This window comes from Entelurus aequoreus, linkage group LG01, assembly GCF_033978785.1.
Source record: "Entelurus aequoreus isolate RoL-2023_Sb linkage group LG01, RoL_Eaeq_v1.1, whole genome shotgun sequence".
Classification (NCBI taxonomy): domain Eukaryota; kingdom Metazoa; phylum Chordata; class Actinopteri; order Syngnathiformes; family Syngnathidae; genus Entelurus; species Entelurus aequoreus.
The window spans coordinates 68,944,171-68,970,890 of record NC_084731.1 but is presented as its reverse complement, the minus strand read 5'-3'; the positions used below and the strand labels follow the sequence as shown (position 1 = coordinate 68,970,890).

Below are 26,720 nucleotides of genomic sequence, written 5' to 3'. Positions count from 1 at the left end.
GACAATCAATCAAGTTTTAATGGGTAGACTTTTTGTTGTTTGGTTAAAAAATAATGCTGACATTGTCTTGTGTGTCGAAAAGCTGCTAAAAAGTGACCGTCGGTGACAGTGAAAATAAAACTAATGTAATAGTAACTTGGCTAAAGATAAAAATGCATGTTTTACGTATTAAAGTGGAGGGAGTGCTATTCCTGCGTCCAATCACGTCTTTGTTGTGTCCGATAGGTCAGTGGGAAACGCTGCCCCTAGTGTCTCGGAAGAGAACTGAAGCATGAAGCGGATTTAAGAGTGGTTCGTTCTGTTGGTTTATGAGTCGCTGTCAGGAGTTCATCTCAATAAAAATAACAGCATTCCTCGTAAAAGTCCCAAAAAGATTAAAAAGCACAAATAAAAAATAAAATAAAAAAAGTGATGTCTTGATTATTATTGCTGGGGGAGGTGTGGTTTTTTTATGGCCCCCCACTCCTCCTATTTGCTAGTCTTTGGTGGGCGGGGCGAAGAGGCGGAGTGAGGCGTTTCCTGTTAAAGGGTTGGCGGTCACAGTGAGTCAGGTTATTTCCTGCACTTTGCACTTATCTGTGCTGCCTGAAGCCTCGTGTGCCATCGGGACTGCTAGGTGGTCTCACGGTGTGCTTGTTGGCGCGCACGTCCTCGTCTGAAGTCGACATTGTGCTGCTGCTGCTGCTGCTGCTGCTGTTGTTGTTGTTGCTGTTGTTGTTGCTGCGAGCGGATCTGGAAGAAGAAAAGACCAGCGTATTTTTAACACTTGGAAGTTGTGGTTGCCGATACAATTCCGTGACAATGTTACTGTACTTTCCGGACTATAGAGCGCACCGGTATATAAGCTGCACATGCTAAATTTCAGAAGAAAAATATTTTTTTCCCAAGATAGTAGCAGCACCTGACTATAAACCGCAGATACAGTCGTGGTGAAAAGTTTACATACACTTGTGAAGGACATAATGTCATGGCTGTCTTGAGTTTCCAATCATTTGTATAACTCATTTTTTTGTGATAGGGTGATTGGAGCACATACTTGTTCGTCACAAAAAACATTCATGAAGTTTCTTTCTTTTATGAATTTATTATGGGTCTACTGAAAATCTGACCAAGTCTTTTGGGTCAAAAGTATACCTACAGCAATATTAATATTTGCTTACATGTCCCTTGGCAAGTTTCACTGCAATAAGGCGCTTTTGGTAGCCATCCACAAGCTTCTGGTTGGATTTTTGACCACTCCTCTTGACAAAATTGGTGCAGTTCAGCTAAATGTGTTGGTTTTCTGACATGGACTTGTTTCTTCAGCATTGTCCACACGTTTAAGTCAACAATTCTTGGCGATCATACACCAGCAGAGACTCGAACTGTGTAGTGCAGTAGGACAAAATCAATAAAAACTGAAACCAGACAGAGCGGTAGACGGCCAGCCACACACGACGGCGCCATCTTGGAAAAAATAAAATTGCTTTGAGGTCAGTAAGCATTTTTATAACTATTATAGTTTTTAAGTTAACGCTTTATGGTTTTAATGTTATTAACATGTAATTAAGAAGTTGTTACATATGTTTATATGTAACAATTTTAATAACATTTTGATTTTGACTTAGACTTTTCAAAGTCTAAGTCAAAATCTCCCCAAACTAGTCCCAATCGTTTGCGCTGGTTTAAGCAGTTAAAATGGCTGTTTGTGCTGCTTTTCGGTCAATCAAAGGTCACCCACCCCCTCGTTCTCCAAATTAAGCCAAAATACTGTAATTTGTTTGTGCTGCATTTGTGCGGCAAAAACTTTTGGTCTAACTATTATAGTTTTTAAGTTAACGTTGTTGTTGTTGTTGCAATATGTTATTAACATGTAATTCAGTTGTTGTTACATATAAACAAGTCCTTCTCCCCAAGCCAGTTCCAATCGTTTGTGCTGCGTTTGTGCAGTTGAAATGGTTGTTTGTGCTGCTTTCCATCCATCCATTTTCTACCGCTTGTCCCTTTCGGGGTCGAGCCTATCTCGGCTGCATTTGGGTGGTAGGCGGGGTACACCCTGCACAAGTCGCCACCTCATCGCAGGGCCAACACAGATAGACAACATTCACACTCACATTCACACACTAGGGCCAATTTAGTGTTGCCAATCAACCTATCCCCAGGTGCATGTCTTTGAGTTATCAAAGATTATTTTATAGGCCAATCAAAGTTTTGCAATGGGTGGGGGGCCAACTTCACACAGGTCCTTGCAAATGCAGAGGGATCTTGTGAAGCTTCTTTTATCAATAAAAAGGCCACAACTGTTCTCTGTGATGCGTCGCAACCAACAATATTTCTCATTTCACCAATAAAAAAAAGTTTCTAGGTAGCATGGCCACAGATAACTGCCATGCCATTGCTCCGATAAAGGCAGTCGTACTGAAGAATCACTCTGACAGATACCATGGGGAGTTTATATATTGTTATTTAAAGATAAACACTGACATTTATTATTGATATATTGTTATTTACAGATAAACACTGACATTTATTATTGATATATTATTTACAGATAAACACTGACATTCTTTATATTTTGTTATTTACAGATAAACACTGACATTTATTATTTATATAGTTATTTACAGATAAACACTGACATTTATTATTTACACATTGTTATTTACAGATAAACACTGACATTTATTATTGATATATTATTTACAGATAAACACTGACTTTTATCATTTATTCACAGATAAACACTGACATTCGTTTACATATAGTTATTTACAGATAGACATTTATTGTTTATATATAGTTATTTACAGATAAACACTGACATTTATTATTTGCATATTGTTATTTACAGATAAACACTGCCATTGATTTTTGATATACTATTTACAGATAAACAGACACTTATTATTTATATATAGTTATTTACAGAAACACTGACATTTATTGTTTATATATTGTTATATATAATTGTTTACAGATAAACACTGACATTTATTATAAGACGCACTGCCGATGAAGAAGCTTATCCGTCGGCGCGGACGCGGGCAATTTTTTTCCAGGATTTACGCCGATCCCAAATACAGATCAGCAGGTACCAGAACGTATGAAAAGTTGATTTTGCATAATTTTGCAAAACAAAACACCAGATATGTCTGACCTTATACACACACCATAATAATACTTGTATGTTTAATGCGCCGGCAATCCTTCAAGCGGTGCGGGTTCATAGCTTACCAAAGTCGTACTAAAACATTTTGATAAGATTTTTGAGCGCCGTGTGTAATGTTGTATATTTTCAATGGAACATTTAAAATGTTGGTGTTTACTTGAGACCCATCATAGTAGAGGCTACACTTATCTCTTATGTTTGACTGCCATCTACTGGTCACACTTATTACACCATGTACCAAATAAAATAGCTTCGAGGTGGGTGAGCTCAACCAAACTTATTCCTTACATTAGGCGCAGTTTTGAGAAAAAAAAAGATCTTCAGTGCGCCTTATAGTCCGGAAAATACAGTAGTTATTCACAGATAAACACTGACATTTTTTATTTATATATTGTTATTTACAGATAAACAATGACATTTATTGTTTATATAAAGTTATTTGCAGATAAACACTGACATTTATTATTTATATATAGTTATTTACAGATAAACACTGACATTATTTATACACTACCGTTCAAAAGTTTGGGGTCACATTGAAATGTCCTTATTTTTGAAGGAAAAGCACTGTACTTTTCAATGAAGATAACTTTAAACTAGTCTTAACTTTAAAGAAATACACTCTATACATTGCTAATGTGGTAAATGACTATTCTAGCTGCAAATGTCTGGTTTTTGTTGCAATATCTACATAGGTGTATAGAGGCCCATTTCCAGCAACTATCACTCCAGTGTTCTAATGGTACAATGTGTTTGCTCATTGGCTCAGAAGGTTAATTGATGATTAGAAAACCCTTGTGCAATCATGTTCACACATCTGAAAACAGTTTAGCTCGTTACAGAAGCTACAAAACTGACCTTCCTTTGAGCAGATTGAGTTTCTGGAGCATCACATTTGTGGGGTCAATTAAACGCTCAAAATGGCCAGAAAAAGAGAACTTTCATCTGAAACTCGACAGTCTATTCTTGTTCTTAGAAAAGAAGGCTATTCCACAAAATTGTTTGGGTGACCCCAAACTTTTGAACGGTAGTGTATATAGTTATTTACAGATAAACACTGACATTTATTATTTGCATATTGTTATTTACAGATAATCAGACATTTATCATTTATATATTGGTATTTACAGATAAACACTGACATTTATTATTGATATATTGTTATATACAGATAAACACTGACATGTATTATTTATATACAGTTATTTACAGATAAACACTGACATTATTATTTAGACAGTAATTTACAGATAAACACTGACATTTGTTATTTATATATTGTTCTTTATAGATAATGACATTTATTATTTATTAGAGATGTCCGATAAAATCGGCCTGCCGATATCGGCCGATAAATGCTTTAAAACAGGGGTGGGCAATTAATTTTTACCGGGGGCCGCATGAGCAACCCGAGCACTGCTGGAGGGCCACACTGACAATATTTCAATTAAATTTTGCTCAAATTATTTTTGATATACCGTAAGATAGATAATAATAATAATAATATTTTCATTTAACCTAACTTATCTTTATACAAAAGCAGATGGCTTTTGATGGTTTTATTTTTAACACTTTCTTACACAACACTTCCTGATGTATATTACAATACAAAAATTTCAATTTCTGTCACTTTATCCTGCATCCTCTTTGTTGTAAAACCTTTATTTAACCAGATAAGAAAACGTTGTGAACGTAGCACGCCTGTAAGGTGATTGGCGAAGAAGGAGGAAGCGTTGCTGTTGCGGAAATGAGGAGTGAGGATTGGTTTTCCTTTTGGAAAGAACGAGATAAATTGAGCTGTGTTAGTATAGCTTGCTCAATAAAAGTTTAAAAAGTGCATCAGACTTGGTGTGCACTTCTTCTGGACGCTACAATTGATGTCAGAAGTGGGATGAAATGCCTCCCAGTTCGCCTTGCCATCAAACCTGGGAGTCTTCATTGAGGGCGGAATTCCCCCCGTGGCAAGCAGCGTGGCTGCACCTGTAAACGCTCTCTCTCTCTCTCTCTCTCTCTCTGTCTCTCTCTCTCTTTGCGGCGAGCGCCTCACGTGGCACGTACCTCCCGATGACGTAGCACACAAACAGTGCAGTATGCGCAAAGTTTTACTTCTGCCACCAATTGTAGCGTCCAGAAGAAGTGCACATCAAGTCTGACGCTCTTTTTAAACTTTTATTGAGCAAGCTATACTAACACAGCTCAACATATCTCGTTCCTTCCACACGCATGTCTCCTCACTCCTCATTTACGCAACTCAAGAAGACAACATCTACTTCAGCAGGTCGTTACACTATATTCTTTAAACACAGCAACGTGTGTACCACAAATAAGCACACAGCTTTACCTTTACTTGTCTTGTTGAAAACACGCCATTCGTCATCAACTTTTCTCTTTTTAGCGGGCATCACTTGTCGCTGTGCGCCTTCCCTCACAGGACATACGCACATATAACACTTTTCAAAATAAAAGCAGCACAGTTGTATTGCACGCACGACAAAGATGTTTTTTTAAATTTATTTTGTAATTTGAGATTGCCGCTGCGCGCACGAGCATACGTCCACACGGAAGTAATACAAATAACGCTTTTCAAAACAAAAGCAGCACCGTTGTATTGCACACTCGAAATAGATGCTTTTTAAAATTTATTTTGTAATTTATAATTGGCCTCACGCGGGCCGGACAGGGACGTACAAAGGGCCGGATGCGGCCCGCGGGCCGCACAATGCCCAGGTCTGCTTTAAAATGTAATATCGGAAATTATCGGTATCGGTTTCAAAAAGTAAAATTAATTAATTTTAAAAACGTCGCTGTACGGTAAAACACGGACGTAGGGAGAAGTACAGAGCAGTTGCGTCTCCCAGTCAGCAGCCCCTCTCCCCTCTCCCACACACAACACAGGAGTTGACGACTGCAGCATGAGAGGTTTACTGGCGACGCTTGATGACCTCATCAAACCGCCGCGAGCAGAGCATAACAACAACAAGAGTGTGTTTTTACCGGTGCTGTAGCCGTGGCTAACAAGCGAGCTCGCTCGATGACTGACTAACGACACCATGTCTATGGTTTAGGATTATTTTAAAGTGTCTCTGACGGATAAAAAACTGGCATTTTGCAATGACTGCAAAAAGTTGGTTATGCGAGGAGGAACCAAGACGTCTTCCTTTAGTACGAGCAATTTGATCCCTCTCCTCTTCAAGAATCATAAGGAGATACACGATGAATACATGCGGAAGATGGATGAAAAGCAAACACCGGGAAAAAGTAGTACCACACAGTTGTCGCTTAAAGACTCCGCCGAGAAAAAACAAAAATACAACAAAAAACACCCCAGGGCGAAAGCCCACGTTGTGGTCAGGGACAACGCATGCAGTTTGGCAAAAGCTACGGTGGAGTTTGGTGTGTCTAGTCTGCCCTGCATGGCGCACACTTTGCAGCTTGCAGTGAGCGGAGCTGCCCTGTCTCAACGCAGCATTTCAGAAGCTCTGACTGACTGCTAGACCACTTCAAGCACTCACCACTAGCTTGCAGCACATTTTTGTTACTCATACAAATACGTTAGAGCAGGGCAGATTGAGCCCAGTTTATAATTTCCTGTTATATAGTATACCAGGCAGTCTTGCACCAAAGGAGGACTATGTTATTGTTTACTTTATTACTCTAGTATACTCTGGACCAGGGGTCACCAACCTTTTTGAAACCAAGGGCTACTTCTTGGGTACTGATTAATGCGAAGGGCTACCAGTTAGATACACACTTAAATAAATTGCCAGAAATAGCCAATTTGCTCAATTTAGCTTTAACTCTGTTATTATTAATAATTAATGATATTTATCTTTGTGGAAACACTGATCATCTTAATGATTTCTCACAATAAATATATATAGAAACAGATAAATATCAATATGCAACACTTTATTTTTATATTTTCTCTAAGTGCACATTTTTCAAATTGAACATTTTCAAATGATCACTTCTAAGACAGTCTTGTGAAATCACAATATCCCATTTTAACTAGCTAGCCACTAACATTTTTTAACAAATCATGAATTACTTTGCACCATGTTTGTACAAATAATAACTCATGTAAAATACAAAAGTAAACTCTCAAATTTTTAAATCATGTCACACTTTGAACTGGACACCAAATCTGTTATCTGTTTCTTTGTCAGTGGGAAGCCTGGCATTGCATGCTGTTAACTGGTGTGTTGTACTCTGGTGTGTAACTTGACACTGCAACTCTGAGTGAGTCTTGCAAATGTGCATCAGTGAGGCGTGTTCTGTGTTTGTTCTTGATGAAGTTCATGTCAGAAAAGGCTGATTCACAAAGATAAGATTTTTCCTCATTGTTTGCGGAACCTTCTTAATCTTTTGGACATATTTTCACAGCAATCTGGCCTAAAGCTTAATTATGATAAATGTAAAATGTTAAGGATCGGAAATCTAAAGGGAACGTCCTTTCGAATGGAATGCAAAGTGCCTGTTTTGTGGACAGATGGACCAGTTAACATACTTGGTGTTGTTGTCCCAGAAAATCTGGAAGATCTAGGCTCAGTAAATTATGATAATCGACTAAGAAAGCTGGACAAAATTATGCAATTATGGAAAGGGAAATCCCTAACCTTGTATGGTAAAATGTCTATTGCCAACTCGTTAATTATTCCTCAATTTATTTATTTGTTTTTGTCATTACCAGCTCCATCAAAAAACTTTTTTAAGATTTATGAGCGGACGGTCTTCGATTTTGTCTGGAACGGCAAACCAGAAAAGATTAAAAGAAAGGTTTTTTACAAAGAGTATGAATATGGGGGCCTGAAACTTCTCAACCTTGAAGCTATGTGTCTGTCTTTAAAAGCATCAATTGTTCCAAAGATGTATTTAAACATTGAGTGGTACACAAATGTCCTGTTGGACAAAAAACATGTACTGTATCAAAATAAATTGTATCCTTTTTTACAAGTGATCCCCTCCCAGAGAGTCTGCTGGGAAACATGGCGGGGTTCATAAAGGAAACAATCCACTCATAGTGGTGTTTTCAATTTTATGTGCCAGAAAAAAGAGACGATATTTTGCAGCAGTTAATATGGATGAACTCTAATATTGTAATAGATGGAAAGCCTTTCTTTTGGAAAAATATGTTTGAAAGAGGAATCATTTTTGTCAATGATATTATCAATGAGAATGGTAAAATTATGAAGTATGATGAATTTAGAGCTATGTATGGTGATGCTTGCTCAAGCTTTTCATTTTATCAACTAACTGGAGTAATTGGGAAAAGATGGAAACAAATAATTAATTATGGAACTACTAAATTATTAGTTTGTAAACCTCTAATAAGAAATTCTAGTTGGCAAAAAGGAACTAAAATAAATAGAAAAATATATAATTTTTATTTAATAAAGAAATCTTTGAAGGCTGCCTCATACAACACAAATGGAAAATGGGAGGACTTTTTTGACTGCCCGTTGCCATGGGATGCCATATTCAAACTAATCTATAAAACTACTATCGATGTGCAAAATCGTTATTTTCAAATTAAAATTATTTATAACTTCTTACCCACAGGGAAAATGTTAAAATTATGGAATATGACAGAGTCAGATGATTGCCGATTTTGTTGTCAGGAGCCTGAATCACCCTGCATTTGTTTTGGTATTGTCATATTGTGTCTTTGTTTTGGGTGGAAGTTGAAAAAATGTGTTTAAGGATTGGTTTGTTTATGAAGCTTAATGTGGTTTCTGTTATTTTAGGAGAGTTCATTGACAATCATGATTTAGTCAATTTAATTATAGTACTCGGTAAAATGTTTATTTTTAAGGCCAAAAACAGATATTCACTTAGTATTACTTTCTTTAAAACATTTATTTAAAGTTACATGGTTGAAAACGATAATGATGCCAAAAAACATTTTAAAAAAGATGAGAAGTCCTCAAAGACTTATTTTGAAAGTATAATTATGTTTATAGATTATATGATATCTGTTGTTGTGTTCCCTAATTTGAGTGACCTGGACATAATCTGGACTGTACATAAATGCTTATTTTGAAAATGTAATTTTGTTTATAAATTATATGCAATCTGTTGTGTTCCCTAATTTTTTTCTGTGTACATGAATGAAGGTGTGTGTTGCTGAGTCCGACTTGGACTTTATCTGGACTCTTGGATAAAAAAGAAAGTAAAACAATATAAAAATAATTACATAAAAAATAGTAATTAATGAAAATGTTAGTGGACCAGCAGCCTATACAATCATGTGTGCTTCAGGGACTGTGTCCCTTGCAGATGTGTTGTCTATGTTGTGGGAACCAGAATATTGGTAGCAGAAAGAAATAACCTCTTTTGTGTGAGTGGGTGTGGATGAGTGTGCATGGGGGAGGTTGTTTGGGTTGATGCACTAATTGAAAGTGTATCTTGTGTTTTTTCTATGTAGATTTAATTTTAAAAAATTAAAAAAAACAGGCCCGCGGGCGACTCATCTGGTCCTTACGGGCGACCTGGTGCCCGCGGGCGACCTGGTGCCCGCGGGCACCGCGTTGGTGACCCCTGCTCTGGACTGAAGCTGTGTGCCTTCATTGTTTTTGTAGCTGTTGTTTTGAGGCATGTTTAAAAAATTTAAAAAATAATGCACTTTGTGAAAGTCAAAGTATAGTATTTCCCATAGTTGTAGTGAGTATCAGGATTATCTCAGGGAGAGCATGTCCCAAATTCCAAGCTGCTGTTTTGAGGCATGTTAAAAAAAATAATGTACTTTGTGACTTCAATAATCCATAACTTGAGTTGAAGTTGTTCTCTTATTTTGGAAAACATTGTTACATTGTTTAATGCATCCAGCGGGGCATCACAACAAAATTAGGCATAATAATGTGTTAATTCCATGACCGTATATATCGGTATCAGTTGATATCGGAATCTGTAATTAAGAGTTGGACAATATCAGAACATCGGATATCGGCAAAAAAAGCCATTATCGGACATCTCTATTATTTATATATTGTTATTTACATATACTGATATTTATTATTTATATATTGTTATTTACAACTGAAATGGACCAAAAGGAACGGCCTGATCGTCATGAATTCATTATTTGAGGAGAGGACGACTTTCTGACTGTTGGACATTGCGGACAAAAGCCTGACTTTTTATAAACAATTAGGTACACTTTATTTTATAAATCATATTTCGTTTTGTATATTATTGCTTTGTATTTCAATTATACTTTTTAGTAAATGAACTGTGACCTTAGAGCAGGGGTGGGCAATTAATTTTTACCGGGGGCCGCATGAGCAACCCGAGCACTGCTGGAGGGCCACACCGACAATATTTCAATTAAATTTTGCTCAAATTATTTTTGATATACCGTAAGATAGATAATAATAATATTTTCATTTAACCTAACTTATCTTTATACAAAAGCAGATGGCTTTTGATGGTTTTATTTTTAACACTTTCTTACACAACACTTCCTGATGTATATTACAATACAAAAATTTCAATTTCTGTCACTTCATCCTGCATCCTCTTTGTTGTGAACGTAGCACGCCTGTAAGGTGATTGGCGAAGAAGGAAGAAGCGTTGCTGTTGCGGAAATGAGGAGTGAGGATTGGTTTTCCTTTTGGAAAGAACAAGATAAGTTGAGCTGTGTTAGTATAGGTTGCTCAATAAAAGTTTAAAAAGAGCGTCAGACTTGGTGTGCACTTCTTCTGGACGCTACAATTGATGTCACAAGTGGGATGAAATGCCTCCCAGTTCGCCTTGCCATCAAACCTGGGAGTCTTCATTGAGGACGGAATTCCCCCCGTGGCAAGCAGCGTGGCTGCACCTGTAAACGCTCTCTCTCTCTCTCTGTCTCTCTCTCTGTCTCTCTCTCTTTGCGGCGAGCTCCTCACGTGGCACGTACCTCCCGATGACGTAGCACACAAACAGTGCAGTATGCGCAAAGTTTTACTTCTGACACCAATTGTAGCGTCCAGAAGAAGTGCACACGAAGTCTGACGCTCTTTTTAAACTTTTATTGAGCAAGCTATACTAACACAGCTCAACATATCTCGTTCCTTCCACACGCACGTCTCCTCACTTCTCATTTACGCAACTCAAGAAGACAACATCTACTTCAGCAGGTCGTTACACTATATTCTTTAAAGACAGCAACGTGTGTACCACAAATAAGCACTTGGCAGTCTATGTCTTTTTTAAAACACGCCATTCGTCATCAACTTTTCTCTTTTTAGCGTCTCGGGGATAACCGGGCATCACTTGTCGCTGTGCGCCTTCCCTCACAGGACATACGCACATATAACACTTTTCAAAATAAAAGCAGCACAGTTGTATTGCACGCACGACAAATATGTTTTTTTTTTATTTATTTTGTATTTGTGATTGCCGCTGCGCGCACGAGCATACGTCCGCACGGAAGTAATACAAATAACGCTTTTCAAAACAAAAGCAGCACCGTTGTATTGCACACTCGAAATAGATACTTTTTAAAATGTATTTTGTAATTTATAATTGGCCTCACGCGGGCCGGACAGGGACGTACAAAGGGCCGGATGCGGCCCGCGGGCCGCAGAATGCCCAGGTCTGCCTTAGAGTGTCTATTTACATGCTATCAGTGTAGAAATATAGTAAACCACTCCTCCATACGTCATCAGCCTGATTTGTATAAAAGACCTGAACTGTGAAATGTGGTGTAAACACAAACGACACACTGCTATAGGAACCTCTAGTTCCAGGAACCAAAGGCTCCAGGAACCAGAGGTACGGGGACGGCGTGGCGAAGTTGGTAGAGTGGCCGTGCCAGCAATCGGAGGGTTGCTGGTTACTGGGGTTCAATCCCCACCTTCTACCATCCTAGTCACGTCCGTTGTGTCCTTAGGCAAGACACTTCACCCTTGCTCCTGATGGGTGCTGGTTAGCGCCTTGCATGGCAGCTCCCGCCATCAGTGTGTGAATGTGTGTGTGAATGGGTGAATGTGGAAATACTGTCAAAGCGCTTTGAGTACCTTGAAGGTAGAAAAGCGCTATACAAGTATAACCCATTTATATTATAATTTATTTACCTGAACTTTTGGTGGAAAAGGGCCTATTGGTTTATCAGTCTGCTTGTCCTCTCAAGTGGTAGAGAGACAATGCAGGGCGATTATCTATTCTGTCCTCATTAACTAAGATCTACTGTACCTGTGTATACCCGCTACCTTTCTGCCCAGTGAAATGGTATTTTTAACAGCAGGGGGTATTGAAAAAATGCCTAGAGGTCTCTTCTTCTTCCATGCAATGCAGATATTTTCTATCTCGCTAAAGAAAATCTTGAACATAAGCTAAAGGATAGGTCAGTGTTTTTCAAAAGGCTTTTTGCCTGACTATTTTATTTAAATTTAAGGTATGTTACTAGATACCGTATGTTACCAAATAAAGTCCCTTGTGCAAATAACCGCCCATGTCCTAATAGCTGCCCGGGGTCTGACCCCATTTTGTGAATTAACCGCCTCTTCCTAATAACCGCCCATGTCCAAATAGCCGTCCATGGGCTGTTATTTGCATAATTTAGATTAAAATAAAATTGATTTCATTAAACCCAATTTATAAGCTAAAAGGAAAAGCAAAGGTGCAGTAATTACGGTAACAGCAGACGTTACGTGGGGATTCTGGGTAATCAACATATTGCAATGGGTCACCGCATATAGCGTAACACACACTCAACGACAAAAACAAACCCACGAGGAAAAGTTTCAACATGGCAAGCAACAGTAGCAGTGAGTTGAATGAACAGGATATCGGTATACCACAACTGATGGACGGGAATACTTTAAGGGGGAAGAAGAAAATAAAGTTTGACTTAAAGTTCAAGCTAGCGGTTGTGAAGTATGCGGAGCAGAATTCTGGTTTGACAGCGGCCAGGCAGTTTAACGTTGACCCAAAATGTGTACGAGAATGGAAACAGAAAAAGGGAGAACTACTATCTCAGTCGGCAATCGATGGAAAATGGGCTCGCTTATCTGGTGGAGCTAGGAAGAAATTGAGCGACAAGCATGATGCTAATTTGTGTCAGTGGATACATCACGTATGCTGCTTTATTTAAAACTTGAAGTACTGTAGCCTTTATTTTATTTAAGTGACAGTATTATTGTTCAGTTTTGATGGTGGGTTTTATACTTGAGTACTTGGTAACATCATTTTATTTTTCCCGGTAGGCTGCTTTATTTAAAAAGTTTATTTCTTTTTAGTATTGGTATTCTATTTGACAATTGTTGCACTACTGCCATGTTGAGGCCTTGTTGATCTCTTGTCTTTTGATAGCCTACTTCATGTTGATCTCTTGTTTTTTTGTTTGTATGTTTACAATAGCTTTTACATTTAAAGTTTTTTTACGAAAAAAAAATACTGGACAGTAACCATTGTAACCAAATAATGGCCTGGTGCAAAAATAAATCAAAGCCTTGTGCAAATAACCGCTGACCCCATTTTGTGAAATAAACGCCCGGGCTACTATTTGGTAATATACGGTACTCGTTTCAAAAGGCTGCTTTTATTTTCCTAGCACATTTAAACCGACTTACCTTGATCTTTGTTTGCACTTTAAAAGGATTCCCTATTGTTACAATTGTGCTTGTTCCTTCTTAACTTGATCAGTGTTTTGTGTTGTCATGATTCGTAAATGTAACAATAAATTACCTGGTAAATGTCAGTATTTTCTCGCTATTATTATCACAAACACTATACCGTGAGCCTTTTCACAATATCGTAATAAATATCGTAGTGTGAGATCAATATCGAAATCCTACCGTATCCTGAGATTTTGATATTTTTACATCCCTAGTAATCAGAGGTGGGTAGTAACGCGCTACATTTACTCCGTTACATCTACTTGAGTAACTTTTGGGATAAATTGTACTTCTAAGAGTAGTTTTAATGCAACATACTTTTACTTGAGTATATTTATAGAGAAGAAATGCTACTTTTACTCCACTCCATTTATCTACATTCAGCTCGCTACTGATTTTTATCGATCTGTTAATGCACACTTTGTTTTGGTTTGGTTTGTCAGACAGACCATCAAAGTAGGATCTATGCATGCCTGCATTTCACCAATCAGATGCAGTCACTGGTGACGTTTGACTCCGTTTCACCAATCAGATGCAGTCACTGGTGACGTAGGACCAATCAAACAGAGCCAGGTGGTCACATGACCGTCACACGTGGACCCCGACTTAAACAAGTGGAAAAACTTATTCGGGTGTTACCATTTAGTGGTCAATTGTATGGACTATGTACTGTACTGTGCAATCTACTAATAAAAGTTTCAATCAATCAATCAAAAGTGTGAAGGAAAAAATACACTTTTTTATTTCAACCGTACCTCTCTCAAAAGCCTAAAGACTGACCGCATAGTTCCTGTCTTCACAATAAAAGTGCCGCTCCATCGCGCCTGCGCTAACAAAATAAGAGTCTCCGAAAGCCAGCGCAAACAAGCTAGCAAGCTACGGAGTTTGCCGCCAATGTATTTCTTGTAAAGTGTATAAAAACGAATATGGAAGCTGGACAAATAAGATGCCAAAAACCAACCACTTTCATGTGGTATTAGACAGAAAGGAGGAACTTTTTTTATCCTCCATTTGAAAACGTGGACGTTATCAGCACTACTGTCTGATTCCAATCAATGCAAGTCATCAGAATCAGGTAATACACCAACTTATATTCTTGTCTTCATGAAAGAAAGGAATCTATATGTTAAACATGCATGTATATTCATTAAAACACCTTTAACATGTGAACAAAAACGGCAAAATAAATAAATAAAAATTATATACTGTATATATAAATGTATGTATATATACACACACACACATATATATATATATATATATATATATATATATATATATATATATATATATATATATATATATATATATATATATATATATATATATATATATATATATATATACACACACTACCGTTCAAAAGTTTGGGGTCACATTGAAATGTCATTATTTTTTAAGGAAAAGCACTGTACTTTTCAATGAAGATAACTTTAAACTAGTCTTAACTTTAAAGAAATACACTCTATACATTGCTAATGTGGTAAATGACTATTCTAGCTGCAAATGTCTGGTTTTTGGTGCAATATCTACATAGGTGTATAGAGGCCCATTTCCAGGAACTATCACTCCAGTGTTCTAATGGTACAATGTGTTTCCTCATTGGCTCAGAAGGCTAATTGATGATTAGAAAACCCTTGTGCAATCATGTTCACACATCTGAAAACAGTTTAGCTCGTTACAGAAGCTACAAAACTGACCTTCGTTTGAGCAGATTGAGTTTCTGGAGCATCACATTTGTGGGGTCAATTAAACGCTCAAAATGGCCAGAAAAAGAGAACTTTCATCTGAAACTCGACAGTTATGTGACCCCAAACTTTTGAACGGTAGTGTATGTATGTATGTATGTATGTATGTATATATATATATATATATATATATATATATATATATATATATATATATATATATATATATATATATATATATATATATATATATATATATATATATATATATATATGTGATGTGTGTGTGTATGTATATGTATATATGAGGTAGATCACCTCGACTTGGTCATTTATTAAGTAATTGATTAACGTTGAAAAACTTATTGGGGTGCTACCATTTATTGGTCAATTGTACGGAATATGTACTGTACTGTGCAATCTACTAATACAAGTTTCAATCAATCAATCAATGAATGCCTACTGAGCCTCTGGGGCTGTTAAGTTATTGTGGCTCAATTTGCCTTAATTTTTTTTTATTTTAATGTATTATTATTTAATATATATTATTGTTTTAGTTGCTTAAGAGATATTCCTTGATCTGAATTTGCTCATTGCTATTTTTATGTTTTTGTGCATTATTTGTTGCCGTCATCATTAAACGAACAGGTTACTCAGTACTTGAGTAGTTTTTTCACCACATACTTTTTACTTTTACTCAAGTAAATATTTGGGTGACTACTCCTTACTTTTACTTGAGTAATAAATCTCTAAAGTAACAGTACTCTTACTTGAGTACAATTTCTGGCTACTCTACCCACCTCTGCTAGGAATCAAGCGAGCGTCGTTAGCATGAGCTAATATGCTAACATGTTTACGAGTGTCTGTGTTAGTATTAACTTAGAACGGCATTTTTTTGTATTGTTTCAGTTTCACAATTTCCTCAGTGAATTCACCAAAACGTCACCGTGGAGTTATTGAGTCTGTTTAGCTGATTGGAGAGCTAGTGGGTCCATGACGATGATTTCTGCTTTGTTTGATAGACCGTTTTACTACCGTGTTACAGACACCTTTTGGAAACAATTAAAGTATGTGAATAAACATTTACAGAATATTTCTGTGTAAATAACTCATTTCACAACATATATATCTGCGGTTTATAGTCCGGTGCGGCTAATCTATGGACATATTTTTTTACTTCTAAAATTTTGTAGGTGTATCTTATATACCAGTGCGCTCTACAGTCTGGAAAATACGGTACATTCAATGATAGCTAACAGTCACTAAGCTTTGATAAATCGCTATTAGCTAACAACACACAAAGCTAGTGTGTGTATAAAAGAACACTTGCAACACTTAAATTTTGCAAAGTCTCATTCATAAATCCTGTATGGCGACAGGTTGACCCTGGAACAGATCATTGGTGTCTCCAGGTGTAAAGAGAGCACCTTTACCTGTCTGTGCTGTTCTTGTCCTGAGCGGTTTCTTCCGGGCAGGCGCTCCCTAAAATCCTCTTCCTGGCCTCTGCGTACTCAGCCTCCCGCTGAGCCAAGGACTTGACCTGCGGCGTGGGTCGGTTGTGACTCAGAGACGAGGCCAGCGAGCCGTTGTTGGTCGGCCGTTTCAAGATGCGGATCTGAGGCGGCGGCGCTGAGGGCAGAGCATCGTCCTGGATGACCATGGCCATGCTCAGTGGGGAGCGGGGACAAAGATGGTTACTGGACTCTCTGAAAACCGCACAGTCGCAAAAGTTATGTACTGAACAACTAGTGATGTTTATTATCTCTCCTCTGCCTGCAGGCCACCACAATGTAACCCACTGGGCGTCTTTTGTGTCATGTTTTTTCTAGAAGCGAGCGAGTGTAACTCAGCAGTTTATTCAAGCCTTCGACAAACAATATTTTTAGTTTTTTCCAAATTGAGGCTACAATATTTCTCTGTAATTTTATTATTATACAAAATTAATCATACATGTGTTATGCACACAAATATATTATCAAATAATGAATATGCTGGAAAAAGAACATTTCAAAACACAAAATAGCACCACATTACAGTGGTGCAGTTTTTCCATAGATTTAGTTTTAGCTGAAAATATGTTTTGGTTTTCATAAATTGTCTTGTTTTTAATGCAAATAAACATATAGATGATTCAATCCCTACTTTGTATTATATATATATATATATATATATATATATATATATATATATATATATATATATATATATATATATATATATATTTCCCATATACATATATGGGGAAAAAAACGTGAGCATGCTTCTAAGATGGTTTCAAGTATCAAAATTCATGATATTTAGGTTTAAACAAAAACAATTAGCTAAAATACAAGCATTAAACGTTATCATGATGACATACAGTGCATCCGGAAAGTGTTCACAGCGCTTCACTTTTTCCACATTTTGTTATGTTACAGCCTTTTTCTGAACTGGAATACATTCATTTTTGTCCTCAACATTCTACACACAATACCCCATAATGAAAATGTGAAAAGTTGTTTTGTATTACTTTATCAAATTTATTAAAACACGTGTTTTGCCCCTAAGAGGCAGTTCTATATTAGTACACCATGTCTGGTATATATTTGTATTTTTATACAGGTAAAATAGCTAAAATATCAAAATGCAAATAGTTCCCATGCTGGCACCCAGTAAGATAGCCTGTCCTGAATGTACTGATATAAATAGGATGATAATATAGTAAAATGTTTTGCTAATAAGAGCAACAAATGCTGTGATTTGTGACTGAGACTTAAGTCTGCAGAGTAGTGTTGTCCTGATACCAATATTTTGGTACCAGTACCAAAATGTATTTCGATACTTTTCTAAATAAAGGGGACCACAAACAATTGCATTAATGGCTTTATTTTAACAAAAAATATTTCGGTACATTAAACATATGTTTATTATTGCAATTTTGTCCTTAAATAAAATGGTGAACATACAAGACAACTTGTCTTTTAGTAGTAAGTAAACAAACAAAGACTCCTAATTAGTCTGCTGACGTATGCAGTAACATACTGTGTCATTTATCTACCTATTATTTTGTCAAAATTATTAAGGACAAGTGGTAGAAACTGAATTATTAATCTACTTGTTCATTTACTGTTAATATCTACTTACTTTATCTTTTAACATGTTCTATTTACACTTCTGTTAACATGTAATAATCACTGATTTTTCAGTTGTTTGGATGCTTCACATTAGTCTTGGATGATACCAAAAATGTAGGTATCAAGCTGATACCAAGGAGTTACAGGATCATATATTGGTCATATTTCAAGTCCTCATGTGTCCAGGGACGTATTTCCTGAGTTTATAAACATAATATAAATTTAAAAAAACCCTGAATCATAGTAGTATCGACTAGATACGCTCCTGTACTTGGTATCATTAAAGTGGACGTCAGGTGTAGATCCACCAATGGCGTTTGTTTACATTCAGAAACGGCATCATTAGTGGTCACGCCGGTGAGCTACGGTGTGTAGTGAAGCATGTTTAGCTATTCCTCATCCTGCAGGGATGATACTTGTAAGTAACTTGCTTTATTTGTCGCCATGGAGGCCAGGATTAGTGATTTAGAAGTAGCTAAAACACTGCCAACTGCGGCTGGACTATAGCCGCTAACTAACCATGTCTTAAAGCACCTCTTCCTGAGGGATTTTCAGTGTTATAGCTTCACCTTTATCGTTAGTTTTTAAGCCAAAATGCATCCGTTCTCCCTTTTCTGTCTACACGCAGTCTGCTTGTAAGTACTCTGTGATTGTGCGCCGGCGAACACGCTCCTCTGCTCGTAAACCAGCAATGTCACGACGTGATGACGACGGAGGGGCGGGGGTTTGGGGGACCGGTACTTTTTAGAGGCGGTATAGTACTGAATATGATTCATTAGTATCGCGGTACTATACCAATACCAGTATACCGTACAACCCTACTGCAGAGTCGTGACGTGTTGTGCCCCAAAGATTACCAGCACATGTCTGGGATTGCATCAGTCGTCATGTGAGCATGCAAACCTTGCAGGTGCCAGAACTTTGATAAATGAGGTTGGAAATATGGAGGTTAATTTGTGTCTTTATTACAAAAGCTTTTTTTAAACACTGTATTGTATTGCGTTTGAATTTTGGATTTTTTTTTTAGCATGAAATACTAAAATTACATTGAAAAAAATGTGTTAACAAAATGCGTGTTTCAAAATTTAGTGTACTAAAATTTAGAATATGAAAAAATCAGTGTCAAAAAATTCAGTGTATAAAAATTCATTGATCAAAAATTCAGTGTAGAAAAATTTGCTGCTTCAAAAAGCAAGACTCACTTCCGGTAAATTAAGACTAAAGCAATCAATCCCGTCTCAGAACCAGCCATTAAGGTGTCAAGTTTGAAGCCACGTGACAAGGGTCTTGCAAAACAGCCTAAAAAAGGCAGTTAACTGGGTTACCTGGGCATAACACAACATAAACATTTCAATGCGGCCCCCTGAATATTTTTAAACCATAGAAATTATTCCAATGGTTAGAATCTGCACTTTCAAGTGACATACGGGTTACTACGGTAACCGTAGGAAGCTCTGCTTTACGCAGAGTCTGCGAGGCTTGTTTTGACAGCAACAAGCCTGATAGCGAGTGTCAGACAGGCAGATTTCTACAACAAAGAGCGAGTGTCAGACAGGCAGATTTCTACAACAAAGTTCTGCCGAACAGTGTATTATATCCAATATGTGGATGTTTTTTTACCCTTTGCGTTTATGTTTTGCCGTGTTCGTTGCATCTTTGTTGTTCTAGCTCGACTATAAAAGATGCCGATCAAGGAGGTGGTCTGGGACGTAGAAACCGCCACTGTTTAACGTGTTCATAAAAAGGGGTCAAAGCACGTACAGCAGATTACATGGCCTGGAGCATGTAGTGCTGCGTTGCCTGCCTCTTCGTAACACCCGTGTCACGTGACTTCAAACTTGACACCTCATTGGCTGCCTCTGAGACAGGATCGATTGCTTCAGTCTTAAGTTACCGGAAGTGGGTGTTGGGTAACAATTTTTTTTTCAAGGAAATTGTCAGCATAATTCGATGAATAAAAATTCAGTTCACAAAAATCAAATGTAAAAAATTTACCTCACATAAATTGTGTAAGGAAAAAAGAAGAAGAAGCTTTTGTTAAAAAAAGACAAATTAACCTCCATAAACGACTGAATTCAAGAAAAGTATGCAGATCTGTAAATAACACTAATCCTTGACCTTGAAGGCCTGAGGGAGAAATTTGTACCAAAATTACAAGATTTCAAACCAACACAAATCTATAAAAAATCTTGGTGTGATTTTTTTAATCAAAGATGACTTTTATTTCACATATTAAAAATACTACAAAAATAGTTTTTTTAATCTTTTTTTTTTGTTAACGTTACCTCTCTATCTGGCTGTTAACTATCGCCACCCTGGGCCCTATTTGGACTTCATTAGCAAATGTTCAGTTTGTTGCTGATCTAGTGACGCACGCAGATAATATAATTATAATGGAGGATTTTAAAATCCATATGAATACCCCGTCAGACCCTATGTGCGTGGCGCTCTAGACTATAATGATCATGAAGAAATAATATATTTATTTATATACATTTTGCATTGTTATGTGCGTGTAAAACTACTATTATTCTGTAAAAAGTGTTAACAGTTTTAAGTGTCCATGACGATTACTTCTGTTTTGTTAGATCGACCATTTTACTGTCGTGTTATAGACACCGTTTGGAAACAATAAAAGGTATGTAAATAAACATTTACATAATCTTTTTGTGTAAATAACTCATTTCACAATGTATACAACTGCGGGTTAGAGTCCGGTGCAACTAATATGTTGAAAAATACTTGAGCCTAGGGCTGGGCGATATATCGAATATACTTGATATATCGAGGGTTTGTCTCTGTGCGATATAGAAAATGACTATATCGTGATCTCACGCAGTTGCTTTTAGCTGCGGGCATTACACTACAGGCTCTTCTCACTCTTTCCTGTCTCTCCTTCTCACAGAGACGTAAAACAAGCGCACCTTCTTACATACGTCACATACGCGTATGTGACGTATGTTATGATATGTGTATCATATGTTATGATACGCATAAGCGCATGCAACGTCATACGCTCTCGCGTAGCAGAGAGGTAGCGACATGGTAACGCTAGCTGTGATGCTAGCGGAGAGGTGTGAGTGGTAATACGAGGGAAAGAAAGTGCGAATCTGGTAACAAATGAAGGAAGAAGAATTAATTCCCAAGAAAAACAGCAGGGGGTCCATCGTCTGGCGGTGGCTTGGCTTCAAACGGGAATGTTAAACAGACAACTGTAATATGTCAAGTATGCGGCAAAAGCGTTGCTACAAAAAGTATCAGCTCTACTAATGTAGCATAATTTCAAAAGTCACCCGCTAGAGAATGAAGAGTGCTTCAAACTCTGCATGTCAACATCTCCGGCCGGTGCCACACCAACAAAATGCCCAAGCAACCATTTCCAGATCAACACCGTATGAAACAAATAGTCTAAAACAGAAGGAGATAACGTCCGCAGTAACCTACCACATAGCGAAGAACATACACTATTTGATTTCCTATTATGCAGCTCATTTTTATTTGACAGGTATGGAAATATCTTGTGTGTCATCATGCACAAAAGTGCACTTTATTTGTTTTAAAATATTGTAGTGGCGTTCTGTACAAAAAGTGCACTTTAATTTAGTGTTGTTTTGATATGTCATCTTAGTGACATCATGCACAAAAGTGCACTAATAGCTTGTTTTAAAATGTCTCTGACAATCTTGCACTTTCTGTTTTGAAATGACCTGAATGTTTGTGCCACTGCTTAATAACTGTTTAATAAATACAGTTTTGGTAAATTGACTTAGTTGTGATTTCCCTCTCTGCATGAAAGTTTAAAATGAGCATATATTAATGAAGTATGAACAAGCATGTTTTAATGTAGACTCATAGAATCATCATACAGGTGTGATTATATGCATCAAGTGTTAATTCAAGGCTAAGGCAAAATATCGAGATATATATCGTGTATCGTGATGTGGCCTAAAAATATTGAGATATTAATAAAAGGCCATATCGCCCAGCCCTAGCGCAGCATTTGAAAGTACACTTTTCAAAATACAGCATTTTACTTTCAGACCTTTAATAAACCAAAAGTCCTTACTTTTCTCTCTGGCTGATCCTTAGCTTCTCCGCTAACCGCTTTTCCATTTCCTGGCGAGGGAGAGAGAAGTGCAAACATGAATGAATGTAAACGAATGATTTAATGGGGAGAAAGAATTAAAAGTTGTCCAGACGTAATGAGCAAGTCTTGCAGCGGATGGAAAGCAGGGTTGAGTTACGTGCTATTTTTAAACGCTTACATGGTGAGAGCAGCTGTCAAGTCACCACAAGTCTTTGCTATCTAACGTCCGTCACGCTACATAAAAAAATCAACCTGAAACAAACAAATTACATGTAACATCAGTGGGTTCCACAGACATCTTATAAGTAGACGCAGCATCGACCGCTACTGCCTACTGGCGTTGACGCTGCCATCTTGGAGTGGTGATCCGTTCCACTTAGTGCAATTCATTTGGCAGGAGCATTGAACTGTCAGCGCATTTAATTCATTTTACCTCACTGAATACCACTCATTTTCACGCGTTTTTTTGTCATACGTGTAGCTATGATAAAGGACACATGTTTTGGCATGTTTTATTATTCATAGTTTGTAATAGAATATTCTTATATGCTATAAATGACCAGACGTCCGAGATCAAAACTGGGAATATAATCCCAGAGAAGGGGGAAAAACGGTCAGCTATTTTTAAGTTCAAGAAACAATATGATTAGGTTATATATACATTCGTATATCCTACATAAACAATGTATGAATACATTAGATATCTACATATCTTAGGGACCTATAGACTGTATCTCTGTTGCTGCAGCAGCAGAGAGTTTACTCTGTCTTGACACTTTGTATTGATATTTTGTATTACATTCTTCCCTTAAATGATAATGTTTACAGTGATTGTTTAATATGTATTTTTTATGTATGTCGCTTTGGATAAAAGCGTCTGCCAAATACTTAAACATAAACATATATAAACACCTGAAAGTCTTTATATCAGCTGAAACCACCAATCTGTTTCACTGGATTCAGAATAAAACCAAAGTCTGTCTTACCCAACAATGTTAGTATTTTAATATTGTTATTGAAGACTTATTCCTGGTTACATTTATACTGTTAAGAAAGTATTGTCTTATACTTTGCCTAAAATGAGAATGCATCATAATCAGTGGCAACTGGTGAATTTTGTTTTAGGTGGGGCTGAAAGTTTGCAAACCAAACCCCTGTAGGGGGGTGTCACGCCAATTTTCTTCCCATTTCAAAAACCTTCCTATCCCCCATTTACTTCCGGGGTCATTTCCTCTTACGTCATTTCCTCTTACGTCATTGACAGCAATCGATAGAATCCAAATCTCCTGAAAATGGTGGTGTCACTGAGATAGAATCCAAATCTCCTGAAAATGGTGGTGTCACTGAATGATATTTGTCTTTATCTTTCCCAGGGGACTTATGTCAAACACCAGCAGGCTTCGAAACATTTCAAGCGGAGTGTTAGGGCCGCTGCTGGGAACTTCTGTCTTCGTGGTAACGTGCAAAAAATATTAATTAAAATATAATACTGTTAAATGTCTGTACTTTAAATCAACATTATTGTTCAAACCATTTCACTAATATTAATTAATATATAATAATGTTAAATGTCATCTAACTTCACTGAGGTACATATGTGCACATAAATGTCATTTTAATTTAGTTCACTTACACAAAGAACTAAAAACAACTGAAACTGAAAAACGAATAAATTTAGTTTTAATAAAGTTTGATAATGTTGATTGATAATGAATTAACTTATTGTACACTGTTATTCATTTCCACATATGTCCATGAGTCAAATGTGCAGTCAGGAATATCCTCAAGTTAATTTGTCCGATAAATACAGACGTTTTGTTAACGCTATATTATAAAAAATAAAAAAAACCCAGCGACGGGCAGTCAAAGCCGAAGTGCTATCGATCGCTGTCAATGACGTAAGAGGAAATGACGTAAGTAAGAGAAAATGACGTAAGAGGAAATGACCCCGGAAGTAAATAGGGGATAGGAAGGTTTTTGTAATGGGAAGAAAATTGGCGTGACAGGGGTCATCCTCCCCCAGAAGATTTCTTTGTGATTTTCACATACAAATGAAACATTCTGGTGCATTTGACAACATAATGAAGACAAAATATAACATTTCATAGGTTTGCAGAGAACTATATACAGTATGCACATTGAAGGCATGATGCCACCATAGGTTTCAACTTTATGTTATTCAAGTATGACATTTTTAAATGTAATTAATTTCATTGACAAGTAATTCTATTATGGTCACACTCTTGTTTGCTAGCGGCTACGATTTCAGTACTATTGAAGATCTTTGCTCCTTCTCAACTCAGTGGTAATATTATTTTCACAAAATACAACCAATAGTACGTTAATGTTAAATCTTACTTGCGAAAAGTAATCCCGATTCCTATTTTCAACAGTCGGCTCATTTGAGCAGGAAAACGCTGAACACCATCTTCGTTTTCTACCTGTCAACTGTCAGTTTAGGCTGCTCATCACCACTTCAAGATGGCGGCCCAATTTCTCGCGTCACAGCAGCCAATGCTGCGTCTACTTATAAGACGTCTATGGTGGGTTCTACTGCTACTTCCGGCTTTTAACAGGGTCGCGTCGATGACGTCATCAACTAGCACGCAGCTGTAGCCTTAAAACTCTATTGAATGGGGAGAAAGTGTCGTTAAATAGACATTTCTGCAACTCAGGGGTGTGATAAGGCTGTTCCCCGACACTGTTCAACAAGACAGACGCTCATTCATTGACTTGAAGAAAAGTTGGAATAAAAAATGAGCTAAACGGCCAACTACAGATTCGGAGTAAAAGTTGTGTTCGTGTGCTTTATCGCGATGAATTAAACAAAGAGGATATTTAGACACGCCTTGCCAAATAGCGAGCCGATGTTTAGAAGCCTTTTGCCAAATAGTGAGCCGGCGTTTGTCCCGTTCTGTCGCGTTAGCTTTAGCAACATTAGCTTAAGCGAAGCTAAAAAAAACTTTGTGGCCACCTATGTAGCTTCACGTCATAAATGCCGGCGCGGTTACCACTCGGCGATAAGTTTGACTTAAGCGAGTGTGGGGAGTTACAAATAGCTGGCACGCGGCTTGTCGTCGAGTTCACTCTCCGTCTGACGTTAGCATTAGCATGTTAGCATGAGCCGCATTGTTGCCCAACAGGACTTGGGAGCACAATTAAGTATTTCTTACTCGAGCGTGTTAGCAAACTGACGAAGACAATGATGTTGAGGCGTAGTGTTTAGGGTAGTTTTTTACCCCGTTTTCAGCAGCTTCCTCCCAACTTTCCGCCACCTCCTCATCCATGTTTCATGTTTCTGGAGACACGCTGCTGTTCTCTTGACTCCGCCCACCGCCTCACAGTGACGTCATTGTGACGGCTTCCCCCAAGGCGTGAGACGCCCCCACGAACACGCGCACACACACACACACACACACACACACACACACACTCTTGTATTTGTGACCTTCTTGAGACCTCACACGCACACACACTTTTATTTGTGACCTTCTTGAGAACTCACACGCACGCACGCACACACTCACACACACACACTCTTGTATTTGTGACCTTCTTGAGACCTCACATGCACACGCGCACACACACACTCTTGTATTTGTGACATTCCTGAGACCTGCGAAAAATGCCTCCCTCTTTAGGACCACCCTTTCTAGATATATAAAGATGGGTATTTACAACATTAAAGATAGGCTCCAGCGACCCCCGCAATCCTAAAAAGGGACAAGCAGTAGAAAATGGATGGATGGATAATATATACATACTATGCAAATATAAAAAAGATAAGCTTTTATTTATTTTTTGGTTTGTAATTGGTTTTTAATCTTCATTATTTACTTTGTTATTACAGTATGTCTCTATATACATATTTATTTATTTTTTTAAATTAATTTTGGTCAAAGGGGGCACATTTCAATTTCTTACACACACTTGTTATTTCATATGTTGACCAGAGGGGGAGCACTTTTGAAACCGACACACAGTCAATTTGATAAATCCCTCCTTTTTGGGACCACCCTTATTTTGATAGATTTCACCACCAGGGGTGCAAATGAGACAATCTCTATTAGATGCAATGGTTTTGCGTAA

At 37.4% G+C, this 26,720-nt stretch overlaps 1 protein-coding gene across 2 annotated transcripts; it reads right to left on the bottom strand.

The window, feature by feature from the left end:
• LOC133638276 (SUZ domain-containing protein 1-like) lies at positions 1 to 26,006 on the bottom strand. 2 transcript variants are annotated; one of them, XM_062030760.1, is made up of 4 exons: positions 25,871 to 26,006; positions 22,611 to 22,660; positions 16,865 to 17,137; positions 1 to 732 (listed from the first exon to the last, which is right to left on the bottom strand). In XM_062030760.1, exons 1-4 carry the CDS (start codon positions 25,916 to 25,918, stop codon positions 573 to 575), a joined length of 531 nt encoding a protein of 176 aa, XP_061886744.1. In that variant the 5' UTR covers positions 25,919 to 26,006; the 3' UTR covers positions 1 to 572. The 2 variants fall into 2 exon arrangements, with proteins under 2 accessions (XP_061886744.1, XP_061886833.1); XM_062030849.1 differs by having other exon boundaries at positions 25,805 to 25,911.
• Positions 26,007 to 26,720: the final 714 nt, after the last annotated feature.